Source organism: Trachypithecus francoisi, unplaced genomic scaffold (assembly GCF_009764315.1).
Source record: "Trachypithecus francoisi isolate TF-2019V2 unplaced genomic scaffold, Tfra_2.0 Contig01579, whole genome shotgun sequence".
NCBI lineage: Eukaryota > Metazoa > Chordata > Mammalia > Primates > Cercopithecidae > Trachypithecus > Trachypithecus francoisi.
In genome coordinates this window covers 28,182,327-28,194,432 of record NW_022681442.1, presented here as the reverse complement: position 1 = coordinate 28,194,432, position 12,106 = coordinate 28,182,327, and the positions used below count along the sequence as shown (strand labels likewise).

At 42.7% G+C, this 12,106-nt stretch overlaps 2 protein-coding genes across 2 annotated transcripts in view; one reads left to right on the top strand and one right to left on the bottom strand.

Moving 5' to 3' along the window:
• TAF5 (TATA-box binding protein associated factor 5) overlaps nucleotides 1-4,894 on the top strand; it is a 24,317-nt gene extending 19,423 nt beyond the window's left edge. The window contains exons 8-11 of the mRNA XM_033183930.1: nucleotides 881-1,045; nucleotides 3,009-3,186; nucleotides 3,360-3,537; nucleotides 3,845-4,894. Coding sequence (XP_033039821.1) covers nucleotides 881-1,045; nucleotides 3,009-3,186; nucleotides 3,360-3,537; nucleotides 3,845-4,062 — 739 coding nt within the window. The 3' untranslated portion in view covers nucleotides 4,063-4,894. The remainder of the gene's footprint in view (nucleotides 1-880; nucleotides 1,046-3,008; nucleotides 3,187-3,359; nucleotides 3,538-3,844) is intronic.
• On the bottom strand, nucleotides 4,886-12,106 carry ATP5MD (ATP synthase membrane subunit DAPIT). The gene is made up of 4 exons (XM_033184054.1): nucleotides 11,955-12,106; nucleotides 7,977-8,072; nucleotides 7,801-7,893; nucleotides 4,886-5,001 (listed from the first exon to the last, which is right to left on the bottom strand). Exons 2-3 carry the CDS (start codon nucleotides 8,061-8,063, stop codon nucleotides 7,804-7,806), a joined length of 177 nt encoding a protein of 58 aa, XP_033039945.1. The 5' UTR covers nucleotides 8,064-8,072; nucleotides 11,955-12,106; the 3' UTR covers nucleotides 4,886-5,001; nucleotides 7,801-7,803.

Sequence of the window (12,106 nt, the reverse complement as noted above, 5' to 3'; positions counted from 1 at the left end):
CTGTCTCCACTAAAAGTACAAAAATTAGCAGGGCATGGTGGTGCCCGCCTGTAATCCTGGCTACTTGGGAGGCTGAGGCAGGAAAATCACTTGAACCTGGGAGGCGGAGGTTGCAATGAGCCGAGATCGTACCACTGCACTCCAGCCTGGGCAAGAAGAGCTAAACTCCATCTCAAAAAAAGAAGAAAAGAAAAAAAGATAATAGCCTTCCATTCATCAAGATTTCATCATTATGAAACTTTGAGAATTAGGTTTTTTGTTGTTTGATAAGGTTTTGCCAGATGATACATTTTTACTTGAGGGAAACGTCTGATTTCAGTGAAAATTGTAATACCTTCTGACTACCAATCTGTTGTGTTTATCCTTGAAAAAGGTAGAGAATTATTAGCATGTCTATAGTGTTTTTTTTTTTTTCTTCAAAAGACATTTCCTTTTTAATTCTTAAATAGCTTACACAGCATAGGAAAATAGCATCTTTATTTTAGGGTCAAAAATTGTTGAGTTTTAAGTGACATATCACATTTCTTAAACTTTCTCAATTGACCTTACTTGACTATACTTTGTTAATTACCCCGGTACTTTTTTCTTGTAAAGAACTGATTTTCCGTAAGTTTCTGTATCATCTTACCTCATTCAATAGGTGCTCGGTATATGTAGAGTGTCAGAGCTAACATAGTAGTTCTTTCAGTTGATATCTACTGTGAATTGCATGAATGAATTAAAAGTGAGATATAGCATGTTAGCTATATTTAATATAATCAAATGTATGTAAAATATTCAAGTGTATATAAAATATTTAATGTATTCAAATGTATATAAAACTGGACAGGTGACCAAAGGTTACTCTGGGAGTCAAATATATCACCTTTTCTTCTCTCAGGAACTATCTGCTTTCCTCTTCAGAGGATGGAACTGTTAGATTGTGGAGCCTTCAAACATTTACTTGTTTGGTGGGATATAAAGGACACAACTATCCAGTATGGGACACACAATTTTCTCCATATGGATATTATTTTGTGTCAGGGGGCCATGACCGAGTAGCTCGGTAAGAACACTGTGATCTTATGACTGGGTGTATTCAATGAACAGAATGGTTTCTTGTTGGGAATTACAGCAGCCAGCCAAATTCATTTACACTTCCATTGTTGAGGATCAACTTTCTGAGAAGCTTTTGCATTTATAACTTATTTGAAATTGGGGCCGGGCGCAATGGCTCACGCCTGTAATCCCAGCACTTTGGGAGGCCGAGGTGGGCGGATCACCTGAGGTCAAGAGTTCGAGACCAGCCTGGTCAACGTGGTGAAACCCCTTCTCTACTAAAAATACAAAAATTAGCTGGGCGTGGTGGTAGTTGCCTGTAATCCCAGATATTCAGGAGGCTGAGGCAGGAGAATTGTTTGAACCCAAGAGGCGGAGGTTGCAGTGAGCTGAGATCGCACCATTGCACTCTGGCCTGGGGGCAGGAGCGAGACTTCGTCTCAAAAAAAAAAAAAAAAAGAGGCCGGGCGCGGTGGCTCAAGCCTGTAATCCCAGCACTTTGGGAGGCCGAGATGGGCGGATCACGAGGTCAGGAGTTTGAGACCATTCTGGCTAACACGGAGAAACCCCGTCTCTACTGAAAAATACAAAAAAAAAAGCTAGCCGGGCGAGGTGGCTGGCGCCTGTAGTCCCAGCTGCTCAGGAGGCTGAGGCAGGAGAATGGCGTAAACCCGGGAGGCGGAGCTTGCAGTGAGCTGAGATCCGGCCACTGCACTCCAGCCAGGGTGACAGAGCCAGACTCCGCCTCAAAAAAAAAAAAAAAAGAAATTGGGGCAGGAGTATTATTATATCTGCAATTACATCTATATGAATCCTGGTTTTTAAAAAATAGTTAATTAACAGTCCTCCCTTCCACCCCCATCAGATGCTTAACCTTGTCTTCCATACCACTGTGAGCACCTTCATGTTTCTCTGTCATCTTCTTAGAAGTTGAGGATAAGGTATTTCAGGTTAGAAACTATTTGGCCAGGTGCAATGGCTCACGCCTATAATCCCAGCACTTTGGGAGACCAGGAGTTCCAGACCAGCCTGGCCAACATGACGAAACCCTGTCTCTACTGAAAAAAAAAGAAAAAATACAAAAATTAGCCGGGTGTGGTGGCACGTGTCTGTAGTCTCAGCTACTCAGGAGGCTGAGGCAGAATTGCTTCAACCCGGGAGGTGGAGGTTGCAGTGAGCCGAGATTGCACCACTGCATTCCAGCCTGGGTGACAGAGTGAGACCATCTCAAAACAAAACAACTATTTGGTGGCCAGAACGAGGGGAAAATACTTTTCTGTGGTTTAGACTAGGAATAGGGGAGGAAGAATATACAGAGTATTGGAGTTCTAGAACTTAAGTTTTGGCTCGCTACAGTGGTACACGCCTGTAGTCCCAGCTACTGAGGAGGCTGAGGTGGGAGGATTGCTGGAACCTGGAGTTTGAATCCAGCTTGGGCAACAGAGCAAGACCTCAGAATTTTTTTTTTTTTGAGACAAGAGTCTCGCTCTGTTGCCCAGGCTGGAGTGTAGTGTCGCCATCTCAGCTCACTGCAACCTCTACCTTCTGGGTTCAAGCAGTTCTCCTGCCTCAGCCTCCTGAGTAGCTGGGATGATTATAGGTGTGTGCCACCATTCCCAGCTAATTGTTTGTATTTTTAGTAAAGATGGGGTTTCACCATGTTGGTCAGGCTGGTCTCAAACTCCTGACCTCATGATCCACCTGCCTCAGCCTCCCAAAGTGCTAGGATTACAAGCATGGGCCACCGTGCCCAGCCAAGACCTCAGCTCAAAAAAAAAAAAAAAAAAAAAAATTGTACTAGATGAATTCTCAGGACTGAGTCTCATCCTTCTTCCCCTCAGTTAACTAGTAAGTGGGGGGCCCACTCAGAACTAACTTTTCATATGGATGTTTCTATTTATTTCATATGGATTTTTGGCATTTCACAGCTATGTACTAATTGTCTTTTGCTTTCAACAACTTTATAAAAGGCTCTGGGCTACAGACCACTATCAGCCTTTAAGAATATTTGCTGGCCATCTTGCTGATGTGAATTGTACCAGATTCCATCCAAATTCTAATTATGTTGCTACGGGCTCTGCAGACAGAACTGTGCGACTCTGGGACGTCCTAAATGGTAACTGTGTAAGGATCTTCACTGGACACAAGGTATTTTATACACTCTTATTCCAGCATCCAAGGTTGCTTTCAAGATAAAAATATTTTTTAAACAAGTGACACATAAATTTTGCAGACACCATTCTTACTACAAAACTTTAAAATTTTGTCTTATTTTCCTAGACATACTTTACTTTGATCCTTTCTATGAACTTCTTTTGTAGGGACCAATTCATTCCTTGACATTTTCTCCCAATGGGAGATTCCTGGCTACAGGAGCAACAGATGGCAGAGTACTTCTTTGGGATATTGGACATGGTTTGATGGTTGGAGAATTAAAAGGCCACACTGATACAGTCTGTTCACTTAGGTTTAGTAGAGATGGTGAAATTTTGGCATCAGGTAAATGACTATTAATGGCTTTATGGTAAATGCTATGTTAAGAGGAAACTGTTGACGATTGCAAAAGTAAGTCCTTGTGTTTTAGGTTTTGCTTCCCTTTAGCTGTGATTCCAGAGTGTCACCCTATACATGAATTACTTCTCAGGTTAAAGTACCGCTTGAAATGCTCCTTAGGAAGGAGTAGAGTTGTTGGTCAAATTTAGATTTTTCACCCAAAATGTACAGTAGATACATAAAGTGTACTGGACAAAATGTCCGAATGTAAATATGATGGATGCAACTAATGGTTTCCTTGACTTCCCCTTAGGTTCAATGGATAATACAGTTCGATTATGGGATGCTATCAAAGCCTTTGAGGATTTAGAGACCGATGACTTTACTACAGCCACTGGGCATATAAATTTACCTGAGAATTCACAGGAGTTGTTGCTGGGAACATATATGACCAAATCAACACCAGTTGTACACCTTCATTTTACTCGAAGAAACCTGGTTCTAGCTGCAGGAGCTTATAGTCCACAATAAACCGTCGGTATTAAAGACCTTTTGGAAGCTACTGTTTTTGAAAAGGGAGACTAAAAGCAAATACCTCAGTGATTAATATTTAAGCTACAAAGAATGTTTTTGTCTATATGGATCTGGAAGTATGCTGCTTGGAAAATCTGAACGGGACAGTTCCACGTTTCTATAGCAACCACATTTGACTAATTTCCGTTAGTTGAATAAGAGGTATTATGATCATGGAGGGGACATTTATGGTGCTTTGGATTGTGTGGAAACTATGCATTTTCTGTTCAAATGCTATTTTAATTTATTACGTTTAGAAAAAAAGTTGATTTCAATAATTCATCCTGCTTCAAGATTCAAATTCAGAAATATACTATCATCTTGAATTTTAGCTGAAGAATCCTATGAGCATGTATGTTTCTGCTGTAAAAATGTAGTTACTGTATGGCACTCAAAAACTGTTAAATGATCCACTAACTTTTTTTTTCTTAGCCCACGATTAGTGGAATGTATGTAACTAGGTAGGGTTCCTTTGTTAGATCTAGATGAAGTACAACCATCCACTGACATCTGAATTTATATACCTGTTGAGTTTTGAGTGCACCCAAACACTCGATAAACCAGGTGAAGAAATTTAGCTTCCATGTTCTACTTCAGCTAAAACAGCTACATACAACCTAGTACACTTGAAGTCAGACAGACATTTCAGTTGCTTACCTCCAGTACTGAGCCTTGCTTTGGGAAACTAAAAGATTTAGACCAAGTCACTGCCAGTTTTTGCCTTTGTTGCATTTTGTACAGTTTTTATATTTTTGATATCTTGTAAATAAAGACAACCAGCTTTTCCAGGTTCATAATTTATTGTACAAATTGAATTATCACATGATGAGTTGGGATAGCTTCTCCAGGCATGGGAACTTAACAGATGAGGTTAAGAACTGTAGACAGTTTAAAATCCTACAAACAAAGCAAACAGTTTAGATAGAAATGTGGTCAGCTTTACTTTTAAGACATTCAAGAATTACTAAGATAACATGAACCCATTGAAACTGAATGTGAATTTATTAGATTGTTAAAGATGTGACACCAAAAAAATTAAAGTCTATCTCAGATTAATACTTTTTTCTTTTTTTGAGACAGAGTTCGCTCTTGTTGCCCAGGCTGGAGTGCAATGGCACGATCTTCACTCACTGCAACCTCCGCCTCCTGGGTTCAAGTGATTCTCCTGCCTCAGCCTCCTAAGTAGCTGGGATTACAGGCATGTGCCACCACACCCGGCTAATTTTTTTTTATTTTTGAGACGGAGTCTCGCTTTGTTGCCCAGGCTGAAGTGCAGTGGTGCAGTCTTGGCTCACTGCAAGCTCCGCCTCCCGGGTTCATGCCATTCTCCTGCCTCAGCCTCCTGAGTAGCTGGGACTACAGGCGCCCGCCACCGCACCTGGCTAATTTTTTGTATTTTTTTTAGTAGAGACGGGGTTTCACTGTGTTAGTAGCCAGGATGGTCTCGATCTCCTGACCTCGTGATCTGCCCGTCTCGGCCTCCCAAAGTGCTAGGATTATAGGCATGAGCCACTGCGCCTGGCCTAATTTTGTATTTTTTAGTAGAGACAGGGTTTCACCATGTTGGTCAGGCTGGTCTCAAACTCCTGACCTCAAGTGATCCACCCGCCTCAGCCTCCCAAAGTGCTGGGATTACAGGCGTGAGCCATTGTGCCCAGCCTCAGATTAATACATTTTAACCTAACATTCCACCTTTAACAAATAAGCTACCAACAATTTAGTATGATCCTAAAGGTATACTATTAGAAAAGTCTAGCATATAAAGTAACATCTTTTTTTTTTTTGTTTGGAGACAGAGTCTCACTCTATCCCCCAGGATGGAGGGTAGCAGTGCAATCTCGGTACACTGCAACCTCTGCTTCCTGGGTTCAAGCGATTTTCATGCATCAGCCTCTCAAGTAGCTGGGATTACAGGTGCCTGCCACCACACCCAGCTAATTTTTGTATTTTTAGTAGAGACGGGGTTTTGTCAAGTTGGACAGGCTGGTCTCGAACTCCTCACCTCAGGTGATCCACCCACCTCACCTTCCCAAAGTGCTGGGATTATAGGTGTGAACCACCACGCCTGGCCTCTCCACTTTTGTAATGGGGATACTACCACCCTCCTGAAGTTAGGAGGTAATTAATATAAAAAATTGGACAAAATACTACCTGTTTGTTAGGAATAAGCCAGTGATCGCTGCATTCTGGGATATGCAGTCCCTAAGGTCAACTGTTGAGACTGGAAAAGCTCTTAGGCATAGAAGAGGCCAGGTACAGTAGCTCATGCCTGTAATCCCAGCACTTTGGGAGGCTGAGGCAGGTGGATCATTTGAGCCCAGGAGTTCAAGAGCAACCTGGGCAACATCACAAAACCCTGTCTACCAAAAGAAAATACAAAAATTAGCTGGGCGTGGTGGCGTGCACCTGAAATCCCAGCTATTCAGGAGGCTGAGGTGGGAGGGTCACTTGAGCCTGGGAAGCAGAGGTTACAGTGATCGGAGATCACACCACTTCACTCCAGCCTGGGCAACAGAGCTAGAGTCTCAAAAAGAAAAATATCTGGGCTGGGCGTGGTGGCTCATGCCTGTAATCCCAACACTTTGGGAAGCCAAGGCAGGCACATCACCTGAGGTTAGGACCAGCCTGACCAACATGGTGAAACCCCGTCTCTATTAAAAATACAAAAAAATTGGCCATTTGTGGTGGTATGCACTTGTAATCCCAGCTACTCGGGGGCCTGAGTCAGAAGAATCGTTTGAACCAGGAGGCAGAGGTTGCAGTGAGCCAAGATCATGCCATTGCACTCCATCCTGGGCAACAAGAGTGAAACTCCATCTCAGAAAAAAAAAAAAAAGAAAAAAGATGTCTGTGAAGGAGAGCTACAGCAGATGAGGATCTGGCATGTGGGCTTTCCACATATCTATTGCCAACACAACAGAGATTTACTCATTTAAAGGATGGGCAAATGGGGGTTGGAGAATTATAAGAATAAAATAAAACCTATGGGGATTTAAGGATAAGACAGAATTACATAAAAACTGAAAACAAACTAGAAAAAGAAATATTTGCAACTGATATAAAAGGTTGGTTAATGATTACATAAAGAGCTTCCAAGTCTGCAACCTCTGCCTCTTGGGCTCAAGCTATTCTCCTGCCTCAGCCTCCCGAGTAGCTGGGATTACAGGCGCCTGCCACCACACCCAGCTGATTTTTGTATTTTTAGTAGAGATGGGGTTTCACCATGTTGACCAGGCTGGTCTCAAACTCCTGACCTCAGGTGATCCGCCTGCCTCGGCCTCCCATTGTGCTGGGATTATAGGCACAAGCCACTGCGCCTAGCCTCTTTTTTTTTTTTTGAGACAGGGTCTTGCTCTTTTGCCCAAGCTGGAATGCAGTGGCGTGTTCTCAGCTCACTGTAACCTTTGCCTCCTGGACTTAAGCAGTTCTCCCACCCTGGCTAATGTTTGTTTTGGTAGAGATGGGGTTTCATTGTTGCCCAGGCTGGTCTTGAACTCCTGGGCTCAAGTCATCTGCCTGCCTTGACCTGCCAAAGTGCTGGGATTACAGATATGAGCCACTATACTAGGCCTCTTTTTTTCTTGTATGCTATAAATTTTGCAAAATGACAATGGTTTATTTTTATAGTATATGTTGGGGGAAAATCTTAACATCAAAATGGCTTAAGTTATAAAGGTTTAAATGTCAACTTCTTACCATTTATGTTGCTTTCACAGCTGGAGTTTTTTTGGATCTTAACTTGAAATACAAGACAATCAAAGCAATGCTTCCATATGTGGCCAGTACACACTGAGAAAGAAAAAAGTAAACAAGACTTGTTGCATCTATATTACTTAAAAATATAATTGCTTAAAGTTATCATTAATACTTACATTCCTTCTACCTGTGAGAGTATAAGAGTTGAAATAGTTTTTAATAGCAGTGAACTGGTATTGCGCACCACTTTCTGGACCTGCCATGATTTCAATCTTTTAAAAAAAGAAAGAAAGCAACAATAAATTGGTTTGGATGTAATTTAAAAGTAAATAAATTTTGTCTTGTTTTAGTCTAAAAACTCAAGGTCACTGCATATAAATACTGTACATATTTATATCTCACCCAACACAGCAGTAGCAAAGATGGTGGAAAAAGCCTTCCTGATAAGAAAAGCTTTTGGAAGTAGGATTTTACGTTGACTGCTATTTCATGAGCACCTCAGAATACATCAAATCACTCAGCATAAGAGGAGAACACAATAGCCCCTGCTAAGTTCATTCTCTGACCCAATACAGCTTAATGTTTTTCATTCCTGGCTCCATCACACCACAGTACGTTGAATTAATCCATTTTAAGGCTGCTCGAAAATTGGAGCTGCTATTTTTCAAACGTTCTCAACGGGTGATCATCAACAGCTCAACTACAACCCTTACTTTTACAATTTTTCTTGTTATAAATAATTTAGGACCTCCATGGGACAGGGGAGAAGGGATCATTTACTAAATGGAGTTAATAATAGCTACTGGTGGTAGTAAGGAAGCTGGAATCCTTGCACCACCACCAAAATAGATAAAAGATTTAAATGTAAATAGTGAAACTAGAAAGTCCTGGAAGAAAATATGGGGAAATATTTAAGTCATCTCAGGGAAGGGAAAATACTAAGAAAAAAATGCCAAAAACAAAAAGACAAAACATAAAAGGATAACCAACCTATTAGTCAAATGTCAAATGAGACCAATATTTAATCAAATGAGCAAAGATAAAATTATGGTAAGTAGTAGCATTAAGTATGTGAGAAAACAAGAATTCTCTCTCTGTTGCTTGGAGTATAAACTGGTACAACCGGCCGGGTGCGGTGGCTCACGCCTGTAATCCCAGCACTTTGGGAGGCCGAGGTGGGCAGATCATGAGATCAGGAGATCGAGACCATCCTGGCTAACACGGTGTAACCCCGTCTCTACTAAAAATACAAAAAATTAACCGGGCATGGTGGCAGGCGCCGCTAGTCCCAGGTACTCGGGAGGCTGAGGCAGGAGAATGGTGTGAACCCAGGAGGCAAAGGTTGCAGTGAGCCGAGATCGCGCCACTGCACTCCAGCCTGGGCGACACAGCGAGGCTCCGTCTCAAAAAAATAAAAAAATAAACTGGTACAACCTTCAGAAAGTCCAATTTGGCAGTATCTATCGAATAATAAAATGAGTGTACCCTTCCATTTAGCTGCTTTTTTTCTCCAGGAATTTACCCTTACTGAAATATTACGAAGTGGAAACACATTGTGTGGTTCAAAGATGGTCAATGAAATATTGTTTATGAAAATCTTAAAAGTCCATTATAGACGACTCATTAAAAAATGGTTTCCATTAAACGACACAAAATATGCACAGATCTTTGTGTACTGACATGGTAAGATGTCCCAAGTAACGTTAAATGTTGTTAAGAAAAATCTTATTTCTGGATTTTATAAAGCACGTCAATGGTTCTCTGAGTCTTGTCCCTAGACCAGCAGCATTAGCATCACTGGAAACTTGTTAGTGCACATTCTTAGGCCCTACCTATTGAATCAGAAACTCTGGGTCCAGGAATCTATTTTAATAAGGCTTCTAGATAATCCTGAAGCATGCTAAAGTTTGAAAAATACTGCAGTAAATGAAATAGAAAAACAAATAGTGTATTAAAAAAACTCTGGAAGAATATATAGCAAAGGCGGCTTAATCTATAGTACCTGTGTATTTTACAAAGGCATGAATTTCTTTTATAGACAAGACACATTCGAAAGGTCACCAGAACAAGAGCTGAAAATTCGTATGCATGACCGCCTATCTACCACGACCGACGCCACGCCGAGTCGATTGGCAACACAGACGAGCCGGTCGAGGTCCGGTCGAGATTGGTAGGCAGTGACAGTGACTCAGCTGGGTCTTGATGAAATGGAAGAGGGAGATATCTGTGAGGGAGTCATTGCTATGGAAACTGGAACTCCCCCATTCAAAGGCTTTCAGAGGCATTCTTGTGTAAAGAATTGGCAATGAAAATTTGAGAAAAATGACCTTAATTTTCAAGTTTCAAGAAGGTTCTTGGAGCAATGAAGGAAATCCAAACTTCCTTAGGCCTCTTCAGAGACCTTGGCCAGTCTAGCCCAAGTTAGGAAAATCTCCATTAAAAGTAACTTTATACACTTGATCTTAGCCAACAGAAGCGATAAAAGCAACTTTATAATGTAGCTATCAACTGTTTCACTTTACTAAACTTACTAAAGACATACTTCCCTCCCCCATTCATTTCATGATACATTTTTGGATTCATTTCTTAGGGTGTGAAGTAGGTTTTTAGGAGAAACGCTACAGAAAACAAGGGCTTAACTTTGACCATTAACTGAAAACCTCCACTACATTACATCTAACGAAACTTTTTAGGAGAATATGCCCAGCAATACTAAGGTGTTTTAAATTTCCTTTACACATAATATGGGAGGAAGGCTGATGTTTTGTGATATCCTACAGAAGACTAATTCTGACTGCAGGGAAGTGCATGGTTCAAGAACTGAAATCAGTCACTCAAGTTAGTCTGGGTCTTAAAGGAGGAGGACTCTTGAGAGGCTCAAATGGAGGACGAAATGGGGAACGGGGTTGTTGCTGGTGAGATAATGATGGAGTAAGGTTGAAAATTTGGTTCTGCATTCTTCAGCATGCGGCAGGTTACTTTAGGGCAAAGATAAAGGAACCCTTGTGTTTACAGTGCCCTTTGTAAGACTCCTAGTTGTGATTTAATGTTGTTAAATGGTGGTCTGTTTTAATTAAGCTGCTAACAGCTCTTCTTGAGACAAAGTCTCACTCTGTCGTCCAGTCTGGAGTGCAGTGGCATGATCTCGGCTCACTGCAATCTCCGCTTCCCGGAGTCAAGCGATTCTCCTTCCTCAGCCTCCCCAGTAGCTGGAACTACAGGCGTGCGCCACCACGCCCGGCTAATTTTTGTACTGTTGGTAGGGACGAGGTTTCACCATATTATTCAGGCTGGTCACGAACTCTGGACCTCAGGTGATCTGCCTGCCTCGGCCTCCCAAAGTGCTGAGATTACAGGCGTGAGCCACCGCTAATCCTTCCGTGCCTCTCTCCATCTGTGAGATGGGCACTTTATTAAAGGTCCAAAGTGACCAGTAGCTCTTGTTACTTTCTCTATTCCTCGATGTTAGTATTTTCCTTTCTAACTTAACACCTACCTGGAATGGTGAGATCACGAGGTAAGGAAGGCAAAGATGAGAACCACTCACGTAACAGAAGCAGCTTCTTGCACTCAAGGAGTTTACAGCTCTCTGTTCTGGCTACCTCCTAGGAAAAGCCTTCCCACTGATCGTCTACAGACTGAAATCTAACCTTTTTACAGCGGGCCTGGCGAACTGTAGGGGCCGGGCCACATTCACTCGCTTTGAAAAAGGCTGCAGTGTAGCTAAAGGAGGCCCGGCTGGCCAGCTTCCTAAGCACAGCTCGGTGGGAACAAACAGCTATGTGCATACAGAAGAAAAGAGGTTAATTCGGCCGGTGATGGGGGTCAGAAGCCCTAGCTCTCGTCCAATATTACGTCACTGGGTGACTTCGGGGGACGCTTCGCGGAGGGCCTCATTTTTCTCCACTGGCGAATGCAATCTAAGGGTCTTCGGAAACTGTGGGAGCCCTTGGGCGCACCTATGCACCTCACCTCCAGGCTTCTCACCCGCTGGCCGCCCCCTTGCGCCCCTAGTTTTTTCTAGCTCCTTTCCCATTCCCCACCGTTTCTCTCCTCGAAAACTAAGACCTCGAGGTGTTCCTCGGCCAGAAACGGCGGGCGGTCCCGCAACGTGGAGGCGCGAGGTCCAAGCCCGGCCTCCACTCTTCACCCACCTGCCAAAGCCAAAAATTCCGCAGCTGGTGTCCTTCACCAAACGTAACCACCTCTCGCCCCGGCCGGAAGAAGCCACCTCCCCCGCACGCGTTTAGCAAGCCGCCGCGATTCGGCCGTCTGCGATGATTGGCTACGGCTCCAAGTCCCGCCC

Bases quoted from the DNA above. Each gene is read 5' to 3' on its own strand.
- ATP5MD (XM_033184054.1), bottom strand. From the start codon at position 8,063: ATGGCAGGTCCAGAAAGTGGTGCGCAATACCAGTTCACTGCTATTAAA. The intron at 7,894-7,976 runs GTAAGTATTAAT...TTTCTTTCTCAG, and splicing joins CTCTCACAGGTAGAAGGAAT to TGTGTACTGGCCACATATGG.